This window comes from Pollicipes pollicipes, unplaced genomic scaffold (genome assembly GCF_011947565.3).
Source record: "Pollicipes pollicipes isolate AB1234 unplaced genomic scaffold, Ppol_2.1 Scaffold_4740;HRSCAF=5597_pilon_pilon_pilon, whole genome shotgun sequence".
Taxonomy (NCBI): Eukaryota; Metazoa; Arthropoda; class Thecostraca; order Pollicipedomorpha; family Pollicipedidae; genus Pollicipes; species Pollicipes pollicipes.
This window is the reverse complement of record NW_023596545.1, coordinates 4,276,730-4,299,608: the sequence shown is the minus strand read 5'-3', so window position 1 is coordinate 4,299,608 and position 22,879 is coordinate 4,276,730. Positions and strand designations below refer to the sequence as shown.

The 22,879-nt window shown below is 51.7% G+C and overlaps 1 protein-coding gene across 6 annotated transcripts in view; it reads right to left on the bottom strand.

Annotated features, from left to right (window-relative positions):
• LOC119099418 (vegetative cell wall protein gp1) overlaps positions 1-22,879 on the bottom strand; it is a 49,095-nt gene that overhangs the window by 939 nt on the left and 25,277 nt on the right. The window contains exons 6-7 of one of the 6 annotated variants that reach the window (XM_037222568.1): positions 12,428-12,647; positions 9,549-9,682 (exon numbers count right to left, since the gene is read on the bottom strand). The exons of 1 other annotated variant lie outside the window; for it this stretch is intronic. In XM_037222568.1, coding sequence (XP_037078463.1) covers positions 12,448-12,647 — 200 coding nt within the window. In that variant the 3' untranslated portion in view covers positions 9,549-9,682; positions 12,428-12,447. Of the gene's footprint in view, positions 1-5,791; positions 6,072-8,971; positions 9,683-12,427; positions 12,648-12,702; positions 14,327-17,686; positions 18,785-22,879 lie in introns of those variants that run through there. 4 more of the 6 variants (XM_037222570.1, XM_037222567.1, XM_037222574.1 and 1 more) reach the window with 4 other exon arrangements.

Below are 22,879 nucleotides of genomic sequence, written 5' to 3'. Positions count from 1 at the left end.
GCTTGCCCCAGGATTGGCTTTTGTAACGGCCGAACACCGGCCCACTCTTCACACATTGGTGGAAAAAGACGGCTGGTTGGGTGGGTAGCAAATGGTTGATCACCCGTGCCATATCCTGTTAATGACGCGGAATGCGCGAACTTCCTGCTTGGATTGTGATCCGCGGGCAACACATCAGCCATGGCATCAGTAGACACTCGCGCTGGAGGCTTGCGAATTCAATTAATGCGTCCCTCAAGCCACCGGTATGTTCAATGCTACGTTTCTCCAGATGTTAGGCGAAATTGTATTACTAGGCTCTGTTCGCTACTGGCGTGTCAACTACAATGGCTATTTGCGCTCCACTGCCAGCCTTTCACGCGGCCTACCTACGATACGCGCGGCCTTTCTTTACCGTCTTTCAGCCGTATGAATACCCACCTAAACAAGCTGCAACTGTTTAAGCACGCGTTGCGTGACGGCCATCAATGGGTTTGATGTGGATGACGTGCACTCAGCGGGGGAAGGGGTCTGAACATTCCGAACATTCGGGGTGTCAAGTGCACTCCACAGGCTTAAACAACTCCGGCGTTGATTTGCTAGAAATCAGGTGGGGTCCGGACTCACGAAGACCTCCAGCACCTGGACGTCTTGTGGACAGTTCCATCCCCCGTTGCCCACACGCGCGCCGGTCTAGCACACTACATTAAATGCCGGCTGGAACGAGAGCAACTGAAAAAGTCCACTGGCAATGCGTCAGCATCGGGTAGACGGCTTCGAACGTGCCGTGACCGTGAGCAGGTTGGGTTTGCAGTCTGCCCGGGGGTTCGCCTCAAGTCCTGCCGGGCCTGATCCGCGGCGCGCTGTCGCCGATGGCAACTCACGTTTGTGGTGGTGCTAAATGAATTGCAGGGCGATGCATGCCAATCGGCACATATTCAACATTGCCGCGCCATGGTCAGTTGTAGTGACGGAAGATATCAGAAGTGTCGATTGACTTGCAAACTCGTGCCCATTGACATAAGGGTGCGTCATGGCGCGAAATCTCACTCACCATGGATGAGAAAAAGGCGGACGTTTGTTTTTGGGTCATCGATCTTAACCCGAGTCCCGTAATTTGGTTGTTTGACCTATACGGGCAGCAACATGCACAACCCTGGACAAGAGATGTATCTACATTTCCACCAATATATAATGCCTGTCTGCGTATTATCCTCATCGCAGCTTGCGTGGTTCTTCGCTGCATCTGAGCCGAGTGATCATCTTCACGGAAAGCGTCAGTGGAACAGAGCACAAACCTTTTTATGACCAGCACGGTCGCACGCGGAACTATCCCAGCGGTAACTATAGTTCTGAGATGAGATCACGATGTCAGACACTTTAAAACGGCCAGAAAATGCCAAAAAAACCCATATTTGCTGTGGTCTGCAATGAGGGCGCGAGACGAGATCCTTCAACACAAAAGAATTTAACAGTGCGGCTGTTCGCACAAAACACGACGGGAACTTCAAGCTGCTTAAATCTATATTCGAAAGCCGAACCCGGCAAAGCTGTGGCATTTCGAACGTGTGGTGCTGATGACACAATGTCCTCTCGTGTATTAGAACAAATATCCGAAGCGGATCGCACGATTGTAACGACTTATAGTCATTTGTGTGGCTGCGGCCGTAAGCTTGCTGGCGATTAGCGAATCGATTCGAAAGGCCCGATAACTGCCACAAAGCTGCTGGCGGGTGGTGACCAGGGGCGGATCTAGGCTTTTGGGGGCGGGGGGGGGGGGGGAAACTGCAGAATGTCATTTGAAACACCTAGTGGCTCTCGCACCCACACGCAGACATATGTTATATATATATATATATATATATATATATATATATGCATTCTAACGTTTATATGTATATATATATATATATATATATATATATATATACATTCTAACGTTTCGGGATCCTACCCCATCGTCGGAGAAGACTGAATGGCATAGAAATTAGTTTTCAGTTTCACGGGATAAGAATTGTGCTTTGCTATTCACAAACATCTTTTGGTACGGAGAACAGAAATGAAGCATGACTAATTGAAGTAAGACAGAATCCTATTTTCACTTTGATAGATCTAAAATACACCCATAATGGGAAAACCACAAGCACAATGAGAACATTATTGTCATAATCACATCAGTAGTGCTCACCGCTCGCCACCAAATAGTTCAAGAGCTGTGCAAGAATTTGTTTAGGGCTGGAGAGAGTTCGTTAATGAACATACTTTCCCAAATTTGAAGGCATCTTCTGCCATTGCACGTCCGTAAAATGCCAGTGTTGTCTGTCAGTTGTTGTCGTGTCAATGTCCTGTCGTGTTCGCGTCACATGTGTCCAGAGGTGACCCGTCATGTAAGTGCATTGTCAGGCGTCGTGAGAGTGTCGTGCTCACACCAATGTAGTGTATGGAACGACGTTTGCAGCCTTCGATGTCGCATTTGAATTGATACACTACACTGGTGCATTTTAGTTTGTCGGGTTTGTCTGGGCTGTTTCTCATAAGAAAGTTGGAGATTTTCTTAGTGACGATGTCTATTTTGTGGTCGTTTTTATCTTTAACGTATCGAGAGAAAATTTTCCGTAAAGGTTTTGCGTCTTGTTTATGGGCAGATGCCATTTCATTGCCACCAAAACTCAAAACTTATTTTTTGTGCCATTCGGTCTTCTCGGACGATGAGACATGATCTCGAAACTTTAGAATATAAAGAGCGACGACTATATGAGCTATATATATATATATATATATATATATATATATATATATATATATATATACACACATATATATACATACATACATATATATATATATATATATATATATATATACACATACATATATACATACATACATATATATATATATATATATATATATATATATATATATATATATATATATACACATATATATACATACATACATACATATATATATATATATATATATATATATATATATATATATATATAGACTCAGCGCGATGATGAGGTAAACGGGTCACTGAAGACTAAGTCTACGGAATAGCGATTTAAGTCACTTCTCGAAATGTCATTGTGATAACGGATTAACCATTCGCCACCAAATGAACTACCATGTTAGAACCGCAGCCATCATAAGCTGCGGGTATGCACAGATGCTGACACAGACGTATGTATGCACAACGTTAACTGTTGACACAGTTCACTGCTCCAGCAGTGGCAAAACGAGACAGTTGCGCAACTGGTTTTGGAATCATGACGGTGCATACACATAACAGCACACGTCCAGCCGTTTTTTGGGGGCCAAATCATAATTTTGCGATCTTTGAGGGGGGGGGGGGAGAAGGAAAGACCCTTTCATCTCTGGATCCGTCCTTGGTGGTGGCCAGTGTTGGATCTCGTGAGCCGCGGCCTGGCCCGGTACGTTTTCGAAGCGTTGGAATGTTTCAAACAGCGTATTATTGTTAAAACGCAAGCTGATTTTCATTGGAGTCGTCAACAGTCAGGCCGCAAAATCAACTGAATAAATGCACTTCGTGGGTCGACAAAACCGCAGCAAGTCTCGCTGATAAAATAGATGTCCTAATTATGAGGAGAGAGACCCGTGGAAAGAACTCTGCGTACAACCATGCCTGGTGAAAAACTGAGCCCTCGCAGGAAGTTGAGAATAATGGGTTTGTAGCAGACACCGCTCCGAAAATTGGAGCCAGTTCAGCGATCCACATTTAGGCTAACAGTGACAGAAGCCACAGCTGAGGTGATCCGCTGCAGAGGAAGCTGTCGGGAATAGGGTCTTTGTAAGGTGGAAAGAGGTCACTTCATACCACGCAAGGACATTCAGAGAAATGTTCACTACCGGGAAAGCCAGTGCATTTTGGGAGATAATGGCCTTTCCATTGCGCTCTTCCCAGAACGCAGTCCTGCTTCGCGGCTCCATTAGAACACACCTGATCCAGGTCGACCTGCAGATGGATTGGAACACACCTGATCCAGGTCGTACCTGCAGATGAACTGCTACCTAAAATTCGTGGTGACAGAATGCTCTACCTCGGACGGTAAACGGAAAGGAGCGCAGCACGACTGAACAGAGTACGCTGGCAAAAGTCATGCCATTTGTTTTTGCCGATAAAGTAACAGACATGTAACAGTTCCTATTGGGAATTAGCCTACTGAGTCATCGCACCCCACTCATGATATCGGAGCGAGGTGCGATGACATATATATATATATATATATATATATATATATATATATAATATTTACTTATCAGAGACTTTGTGTTGCCTAGAGCAGCATTTTCCACTTAAAAGTATACCAACAGTTGTAAGTGAACTTATTTCATCACATCTGACCCTTGGTTAAACATCATCAAAGGTTTAACATTCTTCAAACGTCATGGAATTGTTTTAGCTCGTCTGTAGCGCGCTCAAATAGGTTTTCACTGAAGCTTTTGAGCGGTCCGTCCCCTCCCCCACAGCAATCTCCTGCATGCAGGCCTGGCCTCGGCTAGTCACAGAGTCTTTTTGTTAGGTTAGGTTAGGTTAGGTTAGGTTAGCTTAGGTTAGGTTAGTTGAACAGAGTCTTTCGCGGCAATTTTGCTGCGGCAGACTATCCCGAGTGACGATTGACGTCCTTTCCAACTGTTTGTTGACCCAGCTGACACATTATGTTGTACATGTTTTGTTGTGCATGTACATGTTTTGTACATGACCACTATCCATTCCAGTATTTGATAAATGAGAACACAAACTAAACCTCAAAATGGTCGTCGATCAAAATAAAGCAGATTATTCAATTCAAAAGACATCTGAAGGACGTTAGGCTGAAGGACCGTTGGCTGTGCCCATATTAATTTATACAAAATGACGCCTTGGTTTTGAGCCATGCATGGCGTTGCTATTTGAAGCGCACGTATGCACAGACGACCCTGATCGTAAAACAACAAACACTGCAGTTTGTAACGGCGTCATGCCACCACGTCCGCTGTTGCGATGAGAAATCAGCCTGATGTGATGAGTGGACGCAGCATATTTTAATGTAACTCAGACAAAAAGCTACGAGAACTGTAGGTCGCATGTAATGATTGTTCAGTACCGAGGACACGGACGAAGCGACACCGGAACTGAAAAACATCCGCCCTGTAATAAAAGGTCGTGGCGTTCTCACGGGACGCCCAATCAGAGCAGCAAATATTTAGACAAACCGCGCCAGGCCATCCATCTTGCCTCTGCATTGAGGGTAATGTACGTCGCTCACACTGCCTAGCGCTGGCGCGCTCTCCGCCACGCGGAGATCTCGCCGATCAGCTTGTATTTACGTGCGTCGGCGTTTCCCTTCGACGGAGTCGGAAAGCCGGCCCAACGGGAGTCAGAAGACCCCAGCGACAGCAGTGTCGGCTCCGATACAGGAGCCGTCCTCACACCGTCCTGCCCGCAGCCATCACACCAGCACGCCGACACGCGGCGCACCGTACCAGCACGCAACGCACCCAGCCATCACGCGAGCATGCGTCGTGCTCGGCCATCAGGCGGCACGCGACGTCCGTGGCCATCAGGCGGCACGCGGCGTCCGTGGCCATCACGCGGCGTCCTCGGCCATCAGGCGGCACGCAGCGTCCGTGGCCATCAGGCGGCGTCCGCGGCCATCAGGCGGCACGCGGCGTCCGTGGCCATCAGGCGGCACGCGGCGTCCGTGGCCATCACGCGGCGTCTGCGGCCATCACGCGCATCACGCGGCGTCCGTGGCCATCAGGCGGCACGTGGCGTCCGTAGTCATCACGCGGCGTCCGTGGCCATCAGGCGGCACGCGGCATCCGTGGCCATCACGCGGCGTCCGTGGCCATCACGTGAATCACGTGGCCATCATGCGCATCACGCGGCCATCATATCTGCGCGCGGTGCACGCTGCGCACGTGTTCTCGCATGTTGTCCTTCCGGAAGAAGACCTTCTGGCAGATCTGGCAGCGCACGCTGTGGCGCCGCTCGTGAACGGAGCTCTCGTGGCGTCGGCGTAGCCAGTTCATGCTGAAGCTGGCGCCGCAGTACTGGCAGAAGAACCGCGCTGTCGCGCGCCGCTCTGCGGACAAACGGTCCAGACTCAGCCAGGGACACGGTACCGCAGTTGAGTCGGCGGGCGCTCTGGCGCACCTCAGGTCATCGGTGTCACAGCGGGCAAGGCAGCGGCACCCACTAGGGGTGGGGCGACGGAAGAGCAAGCCTGGGTCTGGTCCGCTCCACGGCATTGTTCGACTCCGCTTAAATGTTGGTGTGATGTTGAAGTTTGATGATCCTGACCAGCTTTTTCGTGTCGGGATACTGTCCAAAAATTAAAGCACCAGTATTACTTACATAATAGGTCATATACTGGTCGTATATTCACTTAAACATTGCGTTTCGGCTTATCACAATATCATTCGTAGACATAATGTGTCGTATACGATCGCTTCACAAATATTCGATGATTAGATTAAAGAAAAGACCTTACATCAAGTGAAATAAGCTTGGTACACCCAAATCACGGCCTATGAGAACATGTCGTAGGTAAAACCTGGAACGCTGACCCCCCAATACTTCGGAAACTTGAAACAGTTCTTACTTAAGACATGTTCTCGCTTATGGCGTGTATCTGACGCGTACCAAACTTATTTCACGGGATATAACGATAGTGATAATAGTGATAACTACACTATCAATTTTTCAGTCAAATCATCAAACATGCATACAACTATCGTGTACAACAAATCATAGATGTTTGAGAATGATTTTATGATAAGCCGATGCGTGACGTTTAAATGAATACACGACCAATATAAAACCTATTACATGAGTCATATTCATGATTTCATCTTTGTACTGCATCCCGACACGAAGAGCCTGACCTAAATCACCGAGCGACTTGACAAAAAGATTGCTTACTTCAACAGCCCTCTGATTTGAAATGAAACATGCTTCAAAAGATAGCTTGCCTATCGGTAGGTTATCGCTAACCAGTCTTGCAATCCCCTAGCCACCAACCGGGGACTTGCAGATACCCGGCTAGCCGATTTTGTGATCGAGTGAGGGCTAGTAACTCAAGCGGCACCCCTCACATCAACGTTTGCTTTAGGATTTGATGTGGAAATGTTTGGGTGGCACGTGACATATAGCATGCATACATATATGCATACACTGTGCGTCCCAAATTGGCGACTGGAATCCATACGCACGTATTTTTCAGCAGCCTCCCCCTCTCCCTACGGCCAGCTGACCGCTTTCTGTGGCCAAGTCAGTGTGAGGCTTAACAACTCCATGTATTGAGAAGATGCATATACCAGACCTGCTCATTAGCCTACAGAGCGCATCCTGAAGAGGACGCCGGCACAGCATGGACGGGCCAAACTGACGGCGCGCCAGACGAGCCAGACTGATGGACCACCAGACGAGCAAGACTGACGGCGCGCCAGACTAGCCAGACTGACGGCACGCCAGACGGGCAAGACTGACGGTGCCAGACTGACGGCGCGCCAGACTAGCCAGGCTGATGGCGCGCCAGACGAGCCAGACTGATGGAGCGCCAGACGAGTCAGACCGACCGCACGCCAGACGGGCAAGACTGATGGGGCGCCAGACCAGCCAGACTGACGGCACGCCAGACGGGAAAGACTGACGGCGCCAGACTAGCCAGACTGACGGCACGCCGGACGCACCGGCACACTGGCGTCTCTAGCAGCGGCAGGCGCTTCCTCATGACGTGTGTGTTTGCATACACAGAGTCATAGGCTAATGAAGCAAATGCTACCCATGCCCGACACCCCTAGGGCGCTACGCCACCTTTACTATTCAGCACTTGTAATGTTCGAAAGGAAAAGGTTAGGCTATTTGTATTGGAGCGGCCCTGGTTCCTTCGTTTTCGCCTGCCTGCCTCGCTACAGTCTTCTTCCACGATTGCAGCACTGCCGGGGCCATCAGTGGTATTGGTAGTCCCTTGTTGTACGTGCAAACTCCATGAAATATATATAATTAATTCTATCGATCCTAATGAAATATCCCTGTAGCCACGTGCTAATCGGCCGACTGACGCGGTTTGATGACATGACCATTTGAGAGGTTATACTGCACCGTTCGTCCATCACCAGCCATGTTTTCCTTAATTTGACTCCATTTGAGAGGTTATACTGCACCGTTCGTCCATCACCAGCCATGTCTTCCTTAATTTGACTCCATTTGAGAGGTTATACTGCACCGTTCGTCCATCACCAGCCATGTCTTCCTTAATTTGACTCCATCTTATGCAATGTTATGGCTTCCGGCTACATCTGACGCAGTTGACGTACTGACGCATGTGCAATTCTTAAAATCGTGATCTAAATGCGTTTTACACTATCGTACATCCTCGCGAACGATCCGAAGCACTGGACTCCAGCACCCAAGCTCACCAATTTGTGGGAAATGGCACGTGGCTGCACAACCTCCTTACGTACACTGCGAACAAGCCCCGAAACAACGGATCGCTCCAACAAAACAACATCCAGAAGGTGGGCTACAAAGCAACGTTCCAATCACAGGACATCGCATTTATTCGCAAAAGATTCCGGGTGACAAGGATGCACATACATCACCCGCACACGTAAACATTAATTGCGGATGCACTGTTGAGAGCACTTGAGTCATACGTTGAAATTTCGAAATCACGTTTCGAGCCTTCGTTTTACTGTTCGACGCAGGTTTCAAAGCAAATCAGTTTTAAAAGCGCATGGGCTTAAAGTACGTAGGTTTTGAGGTTATGGCAGTCTTTCATGACAATCGTGCGGAGCAGATCAAACCTAAAATTGGCAGGATATAGTTTTTGGTTTTAAGAAAAGCGTTCTACGACTACGCTACAGTGACCAGAATCAAAACTCTTAAGCGACGATTATTCATCACTCGGTCAGCGGCAATCACCAGAAAGACGTCGGAGATGGAAGTATGTAAGTTCTGTACACGCGACATAGCTCAACATTGACCTGCCGGATTCTCAACAACCCGGGGCCGTCCCTGCACTGATAGCTCCTGAACACCGCGTCCAACAACAGCCGGCCACATCACCCTCGACAGTGGACCTGCCTCGCCAGCCAACGAACTCCAGTGCGTACGGCACTCCCTGTCCAGTCCAGTCCATCCACGCTGCCCAGCACAAGCACGGTGCTCGAACGCCACCGGGGGCCCACCGAGATCACCACTCCGCGCGCGAGCTCACGGGCGTGAGCCGGCACAGCCAGACTCCCGATTGCGCTCAGTTCGCTGCGGGGGCCGCGCCGGCTCGGCGGCCTCTCCGTTCATGCCTCACAAGCGTGACCACTCGAAGGTCCAGCACGTAGAGACGCGGCTGGCCTGGTCTGTCGCCGGCCCTCTCCTGCGCCGCGCGCCACGCCCGCAGCCTCGCAGTCCGCGCTGTCCGACCCCGTGACCTCTGACCTCTGACCCGACCGCAACGGCGGCTCGGGCCTCATCAGAGGTGCGGCGGCCCTACCGGCGGCGTCAGCATCTCCGCGCCGTGGTAGCGGCGGATGTGCTCGCGCAGTGAGTCCTTGCGCGAGTACGACTTGTGGCACACGTGGCACACGTGCTGGTTGGCCGACTCGTGCACGGACTTCTCGTGGCGACGGCGCAGCCAGTTCATGGAGAAGCCGGCGCCGCAGTACTGACAGCGGTGCGGTCCCCGGGGCACCTCTGCGGACACACGGAGAGCGGCGCTTAGCACGGCGACAGGCTCGCGCTCGCCCCAGCCACGGCCAGGCGCGAGGGCGACGGCGATGTGCTCGGCGTGGGCTCGCGGGCGACAGACTCAGGGCACGACGAAGCTCGCTGGGCGCGCGGACTCGGAGGGCGACGGCGCTCGCCGGAGACACCGACGTGAGATGCGCATTCCGGCTTCAAGGGTTTTGCGCACCGAACTGTGCTTTCTGGGGTGCCGCGTCTAGGGTTGTATCATGTCCTCCAGATGCATGCCGCATGTTTCGCTTTGCCAGTTTTTTGCTCCTAACGCTCCAATAAATTTCGGCTTTAGAATGGGCGCCACGAGAAGGCCACTTGTGTGAAGTACCCACACCGTACTTCGGCATAATATATACGGCGCACGCGTTATTATTCGTCCCTTTATGCATGACATTATGGCGTAAAGATACTGTGGGCCAGGACCCCATTGCACAGTAGGCATTGCTACCAATGATGCGGCGTCTGTATCGGATCCACGTGATGTTCCATTGGTTGGGGTTGAAATTGTGAAGGAACACGCGCTTCTCCCCGCTCCTCACAGACGTTTTCGGCAAGCTCCTCCGTCACGACGCGTACCCCTGCTGCGGCGACAGCATGGATTGGCCGTTGGCGTCAGCGGAATAAAATGACACGGCGCTGCAAGAGCATGCCTGGGGTTTGGTGTCTGCATACAGCCACCGCCACAGCCAGCCAGGCGTCGCTTGCCGGAGACTGGGACGCCACAGGAAGAGCACGCGATATGCCAGGACTGGTATTAAGAACGTGTTTGAGTGGTATCAGCTGAAGCACCAGAGGCAAACTCGGAATTCTCAAAAAAAGTTCTGTTTCTGAAGGATGATTCATCCTGTCGCATCAAATCTAACGGCGGAAGGATCCCGGTCAGGCTGTGCCGGTGGCGACGAATTAGACAGCGTGTGTTGGGGGGGGGGGGGAGGGGGGGGGCAGGGCAGAGAAAACAGCTGCACGACTGGCACCGGACAATAAGAGCGGAAAACACCGGAAAATTAGATCGCAACCTGATGGTTTCGGATGAAAAGACACCACGGAAATTTATGCTTAAGCCGAAGCACTCAGAACATCCTACGCACCTGAGCTGTGCCATGTCCAAATTGCCTTTCAAAATTGTCTACAACGGTGTTTCGAAGCTATTATTCCCGCTACTTTAAAAGCAAACGAAAAGCTAAGCCCATGCAGGGTGAGAGGCGGTATTTTATTGCCACCGAAAAAACACCAGTGGAGACGACAAAATTGATGTCACTCGTTACACGCGCATTGTGCACCTTATGTGAGAGCGTGGGCGCAAAATGGCCCTGATGCCGACGCGCCCTTAAAAACCAAATCACCACCACCTTATGTGAGCGTGTGCACCTAACTTTCGTAACAACACTGAACAAGGGCGTCATCTCTGAGAGCTCGCAGAGCTACAGGTGTTTCGATTTTCAATCACAGAAAAAGGTTGACATGTGGTTCATTTAAGCCGGAAATACCTCAACATTCTCCTCTGGCGGCAATATGAGTTATTATGCTGAAGGAAGTCGACCCCAATTCACCAGTAGGAACGAGTTGAATATGGAATCAAGAAATCATTGAAACATGCTATTAAAATAGAGCATTCTCATAAGTCCGATGTTTCAAAGGCGGCGTTCGTGGTCACTCGAGCATGATAACTGCCTTGAAATTTCTGGTATTCTCGTGGCATATCCCAACGATTTCTTAGTATTTTCCCTTAAACAGAACCTCCTGCTCCGTTAAAGGTCCGTCATTTGCGACGCAATGACTCATCAGATCAGCATACAATGGCACTGTGCGGGCAAACAGGACATTTTTGGTAGGGCCGTATTTTTGTGACCGGAAACAAGCTCAGTAATTAACGAAAACCCAGCTCCACATTAGATCAATCCTAAGCCACCTTTTTGTACTGCATTTGATTCAGGACACAATTTTGCGCCGATCAGGCTCAAAAGCCGTTCTTTGCTCAGGAAAGCCGCGACCCCTTCACCTTCATCCCCCATTCCTAAAACGAGAAGTTTTCCGCCTGGTCTGAAGCGCTTCTGGCTCACCGCAAATGGTCACGCTGAACAACAATGCATTCTAAGACACCAGGTTTTATCCACTTGCTTTTATTTCATGGCCGTATCGACACCAAGTGACAAAAAAAGGGTTGCCTACCAGCACTCTCAGACACGGCGCGAGCAAGAAAATGTTTCACCTCAGTGAGACCGGAACGGTCTGGCATATAGAAGCACACATTTGTAGCTGTCATACTGAATGGAATTGCTGATAATCAGACGATGGGCCACGTCGAGGTCATGAGCCGATCAAACCTTATAAACAGAACCACCGCCTCCACGTCAAAAATATCCACCGGAGACCTGACAACGTATAACTTTCGACGGCACGGAACGAGTGATGACGCCGGCTCTCTGACCAATGCAAGCCGGCCATGCCCCGGTAGAGCCCACTTCCCCCCATCCCCCCCCCCCCCCACCCCCTTCCCTCGTGCAAAGGATGACCGTTACCAAACCGGAGACAGCAGGCCGAGGAAAGAATGGCAAAGGCACCCTTAAGGCTTCAATTGCTAGAGCGCGTCCCAGCACGTTGAAGTCAGCTTAGATGACCCTAGTGCGCCTGCTAGTAACGCGTCACTTGCATGCCGTGTGACGTTCCGATCGGCCTGGGCCGCCACCATCGCGCATATACCGTGTGTCAGCGGCGGTCCATCAGGTGTCGGCGGGTGTCGGTGGTTTGAACCCATGCCGCCTCTTCATATGGTCGCGCATGTTGTCCTGGCGCGAGAACTGTCGGCTGCAGACCGGGCAGGCGACCGCCTTTCGGCGTTCATGGACGCAACGTTCGTGGCGCACTCTATGTGAGGTCTGAGTGAACGCTAGTCCGCAGTACCGGCATGTGAGGGCAGCACCTGCGAAACAGGTCGCACCCGTCAGCACGGCTGTGGACTGAATACTGTCATCTCCATGCGCAGCAGACAACGTCTCGACATCTACCTACATTTCTTGGGAGACAATATTCACGGCAGGACAGTCACGTCCTGTCCAAACCCATCATATCGCACAATTTGAAAAAAGGCAGCGTGGAGCTGGTGCGAGGTGATACGGCTCATTTCAAAAAGCACTTGCTCAGTACAAGGACGCCAAGCATGGAATCAACTGTCGGATCTACGAGGCGAAAGAGTCACGTCGAAGAAAGTGTGGTCCAGCGTGTTAGCGTGCTCGTCCCTTACTGCGTGTCGAAAAGCGTGTTTGGCCTTGATTGCTAGACATGTGCTGCGTCGTCCCGCCCACATTTATCTTGCGCATTGTAATATTGGTAAGCAAACGTGAAAATGTGCAATTAAGACGCTCTAATAGCATTGCATAAGGTGGTTTTCGAAGTTTGACCCACTTTAACGAAGACCTTGAATGGCTTGCACATAACATGATCTATGGGAATCATTTCGATTCATGTTACAGCGATTTTGTGGTTGATTTTATACCCCGCGTTCGTGGTAAAAAGGTCAGTAAAATTCATTTTTCAATGAAATTTATTCCGTTATTCAAACAATCGTGTACCAGCTTCGGAAGCGCAAGAAAAGATTATGCCTTGCGCCATGCAATGCTTTACATATTCGTAGCACACAAAAATTACATTCTGACAGCTGGAAACTTGCAATGAGGCCACTGCTAAATGTTTTAAACCATTGATACCGTACATAACACACACCGTAAATACGTTGTCGAGCGATACCGATGATGCGTCGAAAATTTGTCGGCAAACAGAGTGGTCGCACTAACCCACCTTTCTTGGCGAGGCTTGAGGATCACTTGTTTCCACTTTTGCGGCGGAGGTCTTTTTTCAAACCCAACTGATATATGTGGTCATCCACGAATGAGGCGCTTCAGCCTGCTGACCTCAGAAGTGCATCTAACCGCCATCTGTTAGCTATTTTTTTATGTTTTGGGGCGAGTCAACCGTCCAGGCCATTAGCCGACACCGTCACGGAACGACAACAATCCATATGATTGTGATTTGTCTGGTTAGGTCACCGCACGGACATACAGCGCCGGCATACCAGATTGGCAGGACTAACCAAGTGCTCAGCGAAACCAATAATACTCACTTAACTAAAAAAAAAGTCGCTCGCAAACGACAGAGGAAAATGACGAAAAACTCGGCTAGACGTCTGATCAGAAAATCAGACAGCAGACAACAGGTCACTGGCGATAGCGACACCGAATCTCTCACGCAGCACTTTCGAGGTCAGTTCGCCGCAATGTGACACGCCACGGAACGCTGCCGCCCCCTCAGACGCAGTCTTCACCACCAGCAGCACGCTGCGACTGCCGTCCCGGTTCAGAAGTCAGGCCACCTGCCCGATCCCGGTCGGCTCGGGCAGTGACTGCCCAAACCCGGTCGGCTAGGGCAGCGACTGCCCGTGCCGCCGCGTGACATGCACGCGCAGGCTGTCTCGGCGCGAGAACGGACGTCCGCAAATAGGACAGGAGAACGCCATCTGACGTTCGTGGACGCAGCGTTCGTGGCGCCCTCTATGAGAAGTCTGAGAGAACGCTAGTCCGCAGTACCGGCACTTGAGGGCAGCACCTGCGAAACAGGGCGCACCCGTCAACACGGAGAAACTGCCGAAATATTAACGATACTAATTCAAATAAACTGTCTCTACTTCGGCCGCGGACACCATAACCTATGCTACGTCAGGTAGCAATTGTGGTCGTCCTCAAGTGCCCTTGAGTAGCTGCCTCGAATCGTCAAGAGAACATGCACATCCGAAAATCCGAACTCAGTTCCAGCCGACATCCAATATTGGCTCCCAGCGTGCGGCCTGGAAACTTTCAAGCCCGAGAAATAATCTCCGGAAAGAGGCGATGATTCATCAGGGCTTTTCGGCGAACAGAGGGGAGGGATTTGTGATGAAATATTGTTCAAGCGGCAGTAACGCAGCAGTCGACTCCACAGCGGGTAGAAGGCTCCGTCGCCAAATCAAAATTTCTATTGGAGAACCAAGAACTCACCCTTCCATTTCATAGCGGGGAGGCAACTTTTCCCAAGGGTGGTGGTATCTTAGTTCCGACGGAGATCCAGAAGCGTGTCATGTCTGGACTAGTAGCGAGATCCGAGAACAATCGAATATTTGAGGAGAATACATGGCTGACTACACAGGAACTGCGTAAGGATAGGGAGGCGAGATAACTATGTGCTCCACAGACAGGTTAGGACGGATCGGACAGTCCCGAACATGCTCACTCCAAAGATTATAATGCCCCGTATAGACCATGAAACAACAAATGTGATACGAAAAATGCCCTAAAAGCTCTATAATGGTAGAATAAAAATATGTGGTTTCGGCTACCTATTTCGTCTTGACAGGTAACCAGTGTGCAAAACTGAGAATGCCAAAAAGCACTTATACTGGACACAAAAAGTATAAAACAGCAACGCAACGTTCATCCCACCATTTTCTAAATCGGCGACGGATGTCGAGGCTACTTCGATTTTGCGACCAATGGCTGCTAATAATTCGGTCATTTTATACATTCGCTTCTCCCATAAAGTACTTACATGAAGCACTAATAATAACTTAATACAAATATTCGCAAGTAGTGATCGAAACGCATTTATTAGGCACTATCACTGAACCCAAGATACTTTATCGGCGTCTCAGGTAGTTGAGTGGTTAGGCTGCACCTTTGGAAACCCAGAGGTACAGGGTTCGGTTCCCCGCGAGCCCGCTTTTCCTAAAGGGTTGACAGGCAGGCGAAGCAGCATAGCCTCAGCTGCAAGTGCGTCGTAAAGCCTCAACAAAAGCATAACATGACGTTGCATTAATGCACAGTCTGTTCAGTTGGCGCCCGCTGGTTTGTTTCAGGTGGCTTCGTTCCCGGAGAGGCAGACAAGCAACCGTAATTACCAGAACCAGCGGGCTACCGGTCAGTTTCCCTCAAGAAGAATAAACCGCTACCCTACCTGCACCAGACGCCTGAAGATCGGCCTACAGCCCACTAAGCCTGGGTGGCACCCGCAATGAAACCGGCATCCACTACAGGCCCAAGTCGTGGACCTGCGACGTTCCGGTACTGTCGGCTGCAGGTACTAATGTGTGACAGGCCGTGCTACTGCAGCGCCGGCTGACAATCGTACCTGCGACGTTCCGGTACCGTCGCCTGCAGGTACTAACGTGTGACAGGCTATGCTACTGCAGCACCGGATGACAACACCGTGATGCCGAGACACCCGAGATATTCAATGAGTGCATTGAATGATGAGTTCAAAGGTAAGCGGAGGTCTGGGCGCGCAGTATGTCGGTTGCAGAATACAGTCGCAATAGAATCCGTCAACAGCGCTCTTCCGATCAGTTGCTCATATATTCTTGCGGAACATCACGGATTTCCGACACAACGTCGTCGCTCGCTTCACAGAACACCGACGGCGGTTCTGTTACTACCAAAATACAATGACAATCTACACACGAGTAAAAAATAAAGGACTGCCAATTACTGATGCATCGCAAGCGACCGTGCTCAGGCTCAGCACATATTGAGCTTAAAACTTCAGTGCAACGCCGACTCGGCTTGTCTGTAGTGAAGCATGCCGAAGGTACGCCGCTTGTTATCCGTCTGATACTGCTGCACGTAACTGACCAGATTATCACAAGAGGACTACTTGATTCAGCAGGATCAAAGCGTTGAACATGCCAACAGGTGCGCAGAAACCATTGGGCTGAGATGGTTCATAATCCAACGGCACAACGGAAATGTTGCGTCCTTATGCAGCATGCAGTCCATACGGCATTGAGCTAAACATAAGCCTCAGGTTCAGAAAACTATCTACAAGTTCAAATACTCCGCATTTATTACAGAAAAGCACGTCAGAAAAAATGTCTTCCAATCATCAGTCAATCGTTTAACACGGCTGCGCCCCGTCCGGCGCTGCTATCCGGCGCTCTCCAACTCCGTCACCATCTTCCACTATTATTTGCAGAATTCGTTGCCCCCCCCCCCCCCCGCCCGTTCAGCGCATATTGTGACACCTGTTCATGTGCACGCGCAGGTTGTCTTGGCGCCAGAACGGCCGCCCGCACGCCGGACAAGGGAACGCCTTCCGGCGCTCGTGGACGCAGCGTTCGTGGCGCGCTCTATGTGAGGCCTGAGAGAACGCTAGTCCGCAGTACCGGCACGTGTGGGCAGCACCTGCGAAACAGGGCGCACCCGTCAGCACGGCCGATTGGGCGCTCTTCAGTAATGCTAATTGGCCAGGGCATACTTTACTGATAAACGTCTAGCGTCGACGAAGCGACCTTTGCCTTACGTCTCGGGGCCCGTGTCCGCAACCGATGCGGATGCAGGAAGTAAATGTTCCTGTTCCCCTGATTGCCCATGTTCTCACGAGTCTATCACGTGGACGCGGCATGGGCTTGAATACGAGACTACCTTGCGTAACTAAAGCGGTTCTTTGATGCATTGGTCCAGACACGACAACAAGGAAAAGGGCTGGTTGAAATCCGCGTTTACGCTCGTAAACTCACGAGGGCAAATGACAGCCGGGTTCGACCAGGGTCGTGTCCTAGCTCATCTGCACAACCGTCACGTCATTGCAGATAACGTATGAGCTACCACTCTACGAGCTGCCCTGCTGCTGGTGACATCCGGTAGGAAGAGAGGTCGCCTCGTGTGGTAGCGACATTTAGGCGGTACAGGCGATGCCTTTAAAAGTTGACATGCCGTCTCTTACAGAGAAATGACATTGGAACAACTGCACCATTGAACGTGAAATATGATTTGTTTTAAAAATTACGTGCCGTTTGGATCAGGCTTAGATCACGCAATTCACAGCTACTATGCCCAGCATCCATGTGTAGATCGCTGTACATCCCTTGAGAGGAGCTCGGGGCACGAAAAGCTAGCTTAAAGGCAACACAGCAGCAAATCCCACATGCTGCTCGATTTTCTGCCCTTCGTCCAGAGTCCAAGCTTATTTCGTGGCGCTTCGCTCCTGCCCACCTCACGTGCGGCAGACCGCTATCTCCTTCATAACCAATAACCAGCCAACGGCCCGTCCGAAACGGCTGATCCAGAGCGCACGCACCGAACTCAGACGTCATCGGACGGACCAGACCCGAAGCAAACCGCATCAGTGTTCCGATCAGCGTCCAGAGGAACAGATGGCAGAGGTGGGGAACAGCGCAGAGCTCCTGTGCCAATCATGTATTGACGAAGCCTCTTCTTGACACATGGATACTTTACGACGTCTGCATCACTTTCTAACGCGGCCTACCACCGACGCCATTTACCTGGCATGGAAAATGGCATACCCAGCTTATTTCCATTCGCTATTTCCGACGTTAACGTCCGAAAGGCTAAAAATGTACAACATGGTTATAGCGTGTTCTTCTTACATGTACAAATATGCGCAAAATAAATTGCTAGAATGCTATTACCAGTACAGAGAAATTGCAATAATTCGGACATTTCACTACCTGGCATTTTCATCACCATGACTCCCCGACATGCTGGCGCTCTACATAATCGGTCATAACGCGTAGATGTACAGTCTCACAATCAGGAAGACTCGAACACCAGCACAGTCAAGCTTGGACTGCTTCCATCGTAACTACGACCATATATTCTAGACTGGAGAGGTTACATTAAGTGAGCTTCAGGTAACACCGCAACACTGCATAAACTACGTTCTAGCGAAAATGCCCCAGGACGAGAAGAGGTATGGTGCCGACATGCCAGCGGATTTCACGATCACGCACGCAGCACATCCGCTTCTTTACGCAGCGTGCTCAGACCACAACGAGTGACAAACACGTCCCACATCCGCCGCCGCACGCGTCTGGTTTGGAGTAGGGCCAGCTTCAGGCGATCGCCTGACTGTGCCGCCGCCTCACATGCACGCGCATGTTGTCCTGGCGCGAAAAACACCGTCCGCACACCGGACAGGCAAACGCCTTCTGGCGCTCGTGGACGCAGCGTTCGTGGCGCACCCTATGAACGGCCTGAGTGAACGCAGCTCCGCAGTACCGGCACGTGAGCGCGCCACCTGCGAAACAGGGGGCACCCGTTAGCATGATGCTAATACGGCCGGTGGGCGACACAGCGGCCAGTTACCGAGCTGAGACGTGACCTCGTGCGCTCGCGCCGCCCTCAATAATCGTGCGCCTTTGTCACTGGCCATATAAGAACGAGCACGCGTTGTCAGAGCAGCCGGCAAACTAAACGTTTAGTAGCTCCTCTCCTGGTGCCCATTGCAAGTCCCCAGTCATCTTCATCCCCAAAGTTGACAGAGATTACTTTCATTTCATCGCAGAAGTTGTAGCGCCATGGCAACCTACAAAACGTTCCCACTGTCCAATTAACCGCAGACGACATTCACGGTTATCTGGCATCGTGGACCGCTGTTCATCATACTACACTGGAAGTGGCCTAAAAGAACTAGTGGTTTGTGATTGGAGTTTACGGGCGCGCCGACTGCGGTGGTCATTTGGCGCCCAGGCCTAAAAGAACTAACATCATAAACTAAAATAATAAATAAGAGGCCTGTGCTTGGGAGAAAAAAATAGCACGTGTCTTATGATAACGTTCGTAATGTATGCCAAGAAGCGTAACCACCTAGGACACCTGTTTTCTTCACTAACCCTGCTTTGCTTCGGCTCTGATGTATGTCTGTTTCTGGACGTATTCCTAAAAACGTTGGAAAGGAGCACAGCTAAGGCAAAACGTTTGAACACTAAACGCGAAAGAATATTGAGCCACTACTCACGGTACTGCCGCGGAAGTAAACAAAAACGAGATTTTCGTACGAAGTTAAGTACTTGACGTCTTGCACGCCTTTCAACGAAACTGATGCGTCCTATGATTTCTGACCGAACATACTGCAAGCACACCAGTACACATTTGACGCAACAAGTATGAAACGTGGCACCCATGCATCAAACAGCATGAAATCAAATAGCGCTCACGACCTGACTGTGGCGCGTTATTAGCGGGCCGACCCACGACTCAGTCAGCATGCACTGTGAGGGATGCGACGGGATGAGTGGACATTCCATGCAGCATGTGACGAGGAACGCGGGATGCCACACCAGTGAATCGATGGGATCCGAAACTCCGCCGAGCGTTTGAACAAAACCTCACAGATCCGTCCGTACTCAAATTAATACACAAATAATATATTACCCCTTAGGTCCAAATGATCGTCACCCAGGCTATAACCAGCTTGATAGACACCACATGTCATTGTCACCATGTGTCAGAATCAAAATGTCCATTAGGCCGCTGACGTTCATCTGCCGACCTAATCAAGACGGGGCCCGCTGCTCGTCAGCAAGCCCGCTGCCTGACATTAATAGGTGGTGTTGACTGTACCCTTCCAGTCTCCGGCTGCTAAGTATGTTGATCCGGGTCGTCAGGTTCATCCTGAACCAGCTCAGCCTCGTGCCTACAGCGCGGATGCTGATGAGCGTCGCAGCACGAAACGTTGATTTGCACTGGCCGACGAAGCAGGATGGTGCAAAGGTCGTAATGTAGCCCGTGACAGAATCTTAGTCCATGACCTGAGTGCGCCTGTGTGGGATTGCAACTGATCGCGAGTTATGAGCACCATTCGGCAACATCGTCAAAAATCATTATAAAATCTCCGCCAGTTCAGCCTTCCCGTGACTGACCACGCTGCAGATATCACAGCCTTCCCGTGACTGACCACGCTGCAGATATTACAGCCTTCCCGTGGCTGACCACGCTGCAGATATTACAGCCTTCCCGTGGCTGACCACGCTGCAGATATTACAGCCTTCCCGTGGCTGACCACGCTGCAGATATTACAGCCTTCCCGTGGCTGACCACGCTGCAGATATCACAGCCTTCCCGTGTCTGACCACGCTGCAGATATTACAGCCTTCCCGTGGCTGACCACGCTGCAGATATCACAGCCTTCCCGTGACTGACCACGCTGCAGATATTACAGCCTTCCCGTGACTGACCACGCTGCAGATATCACAGCCTTCCCGTGGCTGACCACGCTGCAGATATCACAGCCCTCCCGTGACTGACCACGCTGCAGATATTACAGCCTTCCCGTGGCTGACCACGCTGCAGATATTACAGCCTTCCCGTGGCTGACCACGAGGCAGATATCACAGCCTTCCCGTGCCTGACCACGCTGCAGATATTACAACCTTCCCGTGACTGACCACGCGGCAGATATCACAGCCTTCCCGTGGCTGACCACGCTGCAGATATTACAGCCTTCCGTGGCTGACCATGCTGCAGATATTACAGCCTTCCCGTGACTGACCACGAGGCAGATATCACAGCCTTCCCGTGGCTGACCACGCTGCAGATATTACAGCCTTCCCGTGGCTGACCACGAGGCAGATATCACAGCCTTCCCGTGACTGACCACGCTGCAGATATTACAACCTTCCCGTGACTGACCACGCGGCAGATATCACAGCCTTCCCGTGGCTGACCACGCTGCAGATATCACAGCCTTCCGTGGCTGACCATGCTGCAGATATTTACACACATGGTGTCGATCCAGTCAACCTTGAGTAACCTGAGCCACTCCATACCATCAGACTGTTAGGACGAAGTCCGACAGGTGTTGCTGACAAGCCTTTCGACCATAGAACAGTCTCTCCAGAGAACGCCGGCCACGATGCCCCCCCCCCCCCCCCCCCCCCCCCCCCCCCCCCCCCCCCAGCAGGTGATGCTGCGCCCAGTGCGGTGGAGCTGAGACGCTCTAGGCAATCCTAGATGACTAGAGCACACACCATTGCCCCCGTGTCTGGAGCCGCGCCGCGTAATCGATGCAAACATCGTGGAAGCACCAGCCAAAAGTTACTTATTCATTTTTTGGGATGCTGTTTCCACTAGAGACCAATAGAGACGACATGTTTTCGCTATTCCACATGAATTACGAATAATGATCTCTTTCGGAGTACATTGATCACCACGGCATCTTTGCCGGCCTTACATATCCGCACAGTAGACAAGCGGGCACAGGGGAAATCGATCATCTCAAGAGCACTCCGCGCCCCCACAAACCCTTAAAAATAAACTTATGAATTCAAGAGTACGAGGCTAGCTGACACCTGCGTTACACACACGGCCTCCACGCACTTCGCACGTTGCACTGTAAGAATGGGAATCGACTAGACCAAAACTATAATGGACTGCGCCAACCTGCGACCACAACCCCTACAGCCGACACAACCTGGATCACCAAAACCTCACCGCAATCATTGCAACGAGAAGGCGGCTTCTCGTGACAACAGCAGTGCATTATCTGGCCACGCAGGCGCCGCGATCGGCTCGTCCAGGCCGTCATGGCGAGCACACACGCACCACCGTCACGTCACCGCCCAGCCGTCACCACCGTCACGTCACCGCCCAGCCGTCACCAGCCGGCGCGTCACCATCTCGCGTCGGAGCGTCAACAGCCGCTCGCCGCCGTCCCTGGCTTCTGACGACCGCATCCCGTCAGCGCCTGGCGTCGCAGGAGGGGGGTGGGGGCGTGATGACCCGAGGCCCGCCAGAGCAGGCCGGCGTACCGCTCCCGATGCTGGCCGACCCACTCCCCTTCCTGGCCCCCGCAGATCGCAAACAGTGCATCCAGAACATTTCGCCCGCTTTCGGCGTGATGGTGTGACTCGGAAATGTTCTCCTAGACAGCTTGCGTCACCTCCGTCACACGCCACGCGGAAACTTCGCTCGGTGCATGGGTCTCGGTCACCCAGCAGCAGTCCGTGCATCGGTCTGCCCGGCACAACGGCGCTCTTCCCGCGTGTCATCACACTCCAGTGATCGCTCCGACGGTCTGTCGGTCACCAAGACGGCCCATCCGCAGCCGGCCGGTCAGCCGGGCGGCCGTCCCCAGCCGGCCGGTCAGCCGGGCCGCCCGTCTGCCAGCGGGTCCGACCCGCCGCCGCGCAGGTCCGGCAGCCAGTCGTCGGCCGGTCGCGCCGCCGCCTCCGGCAGCACGCCATGCACCTTGCGCATGTGCACGCGCATGTTATCCTGGCGGGAGAAGGCGCGCCGGCAGACGGCGCAGCTGGAGGACGCCTGGCGCAGGTGGACGCAGCGCTCGTGGCGCGCTCTGTGCGAGGCCTTAGTGAAACTAGCCCCGCAGAACCGG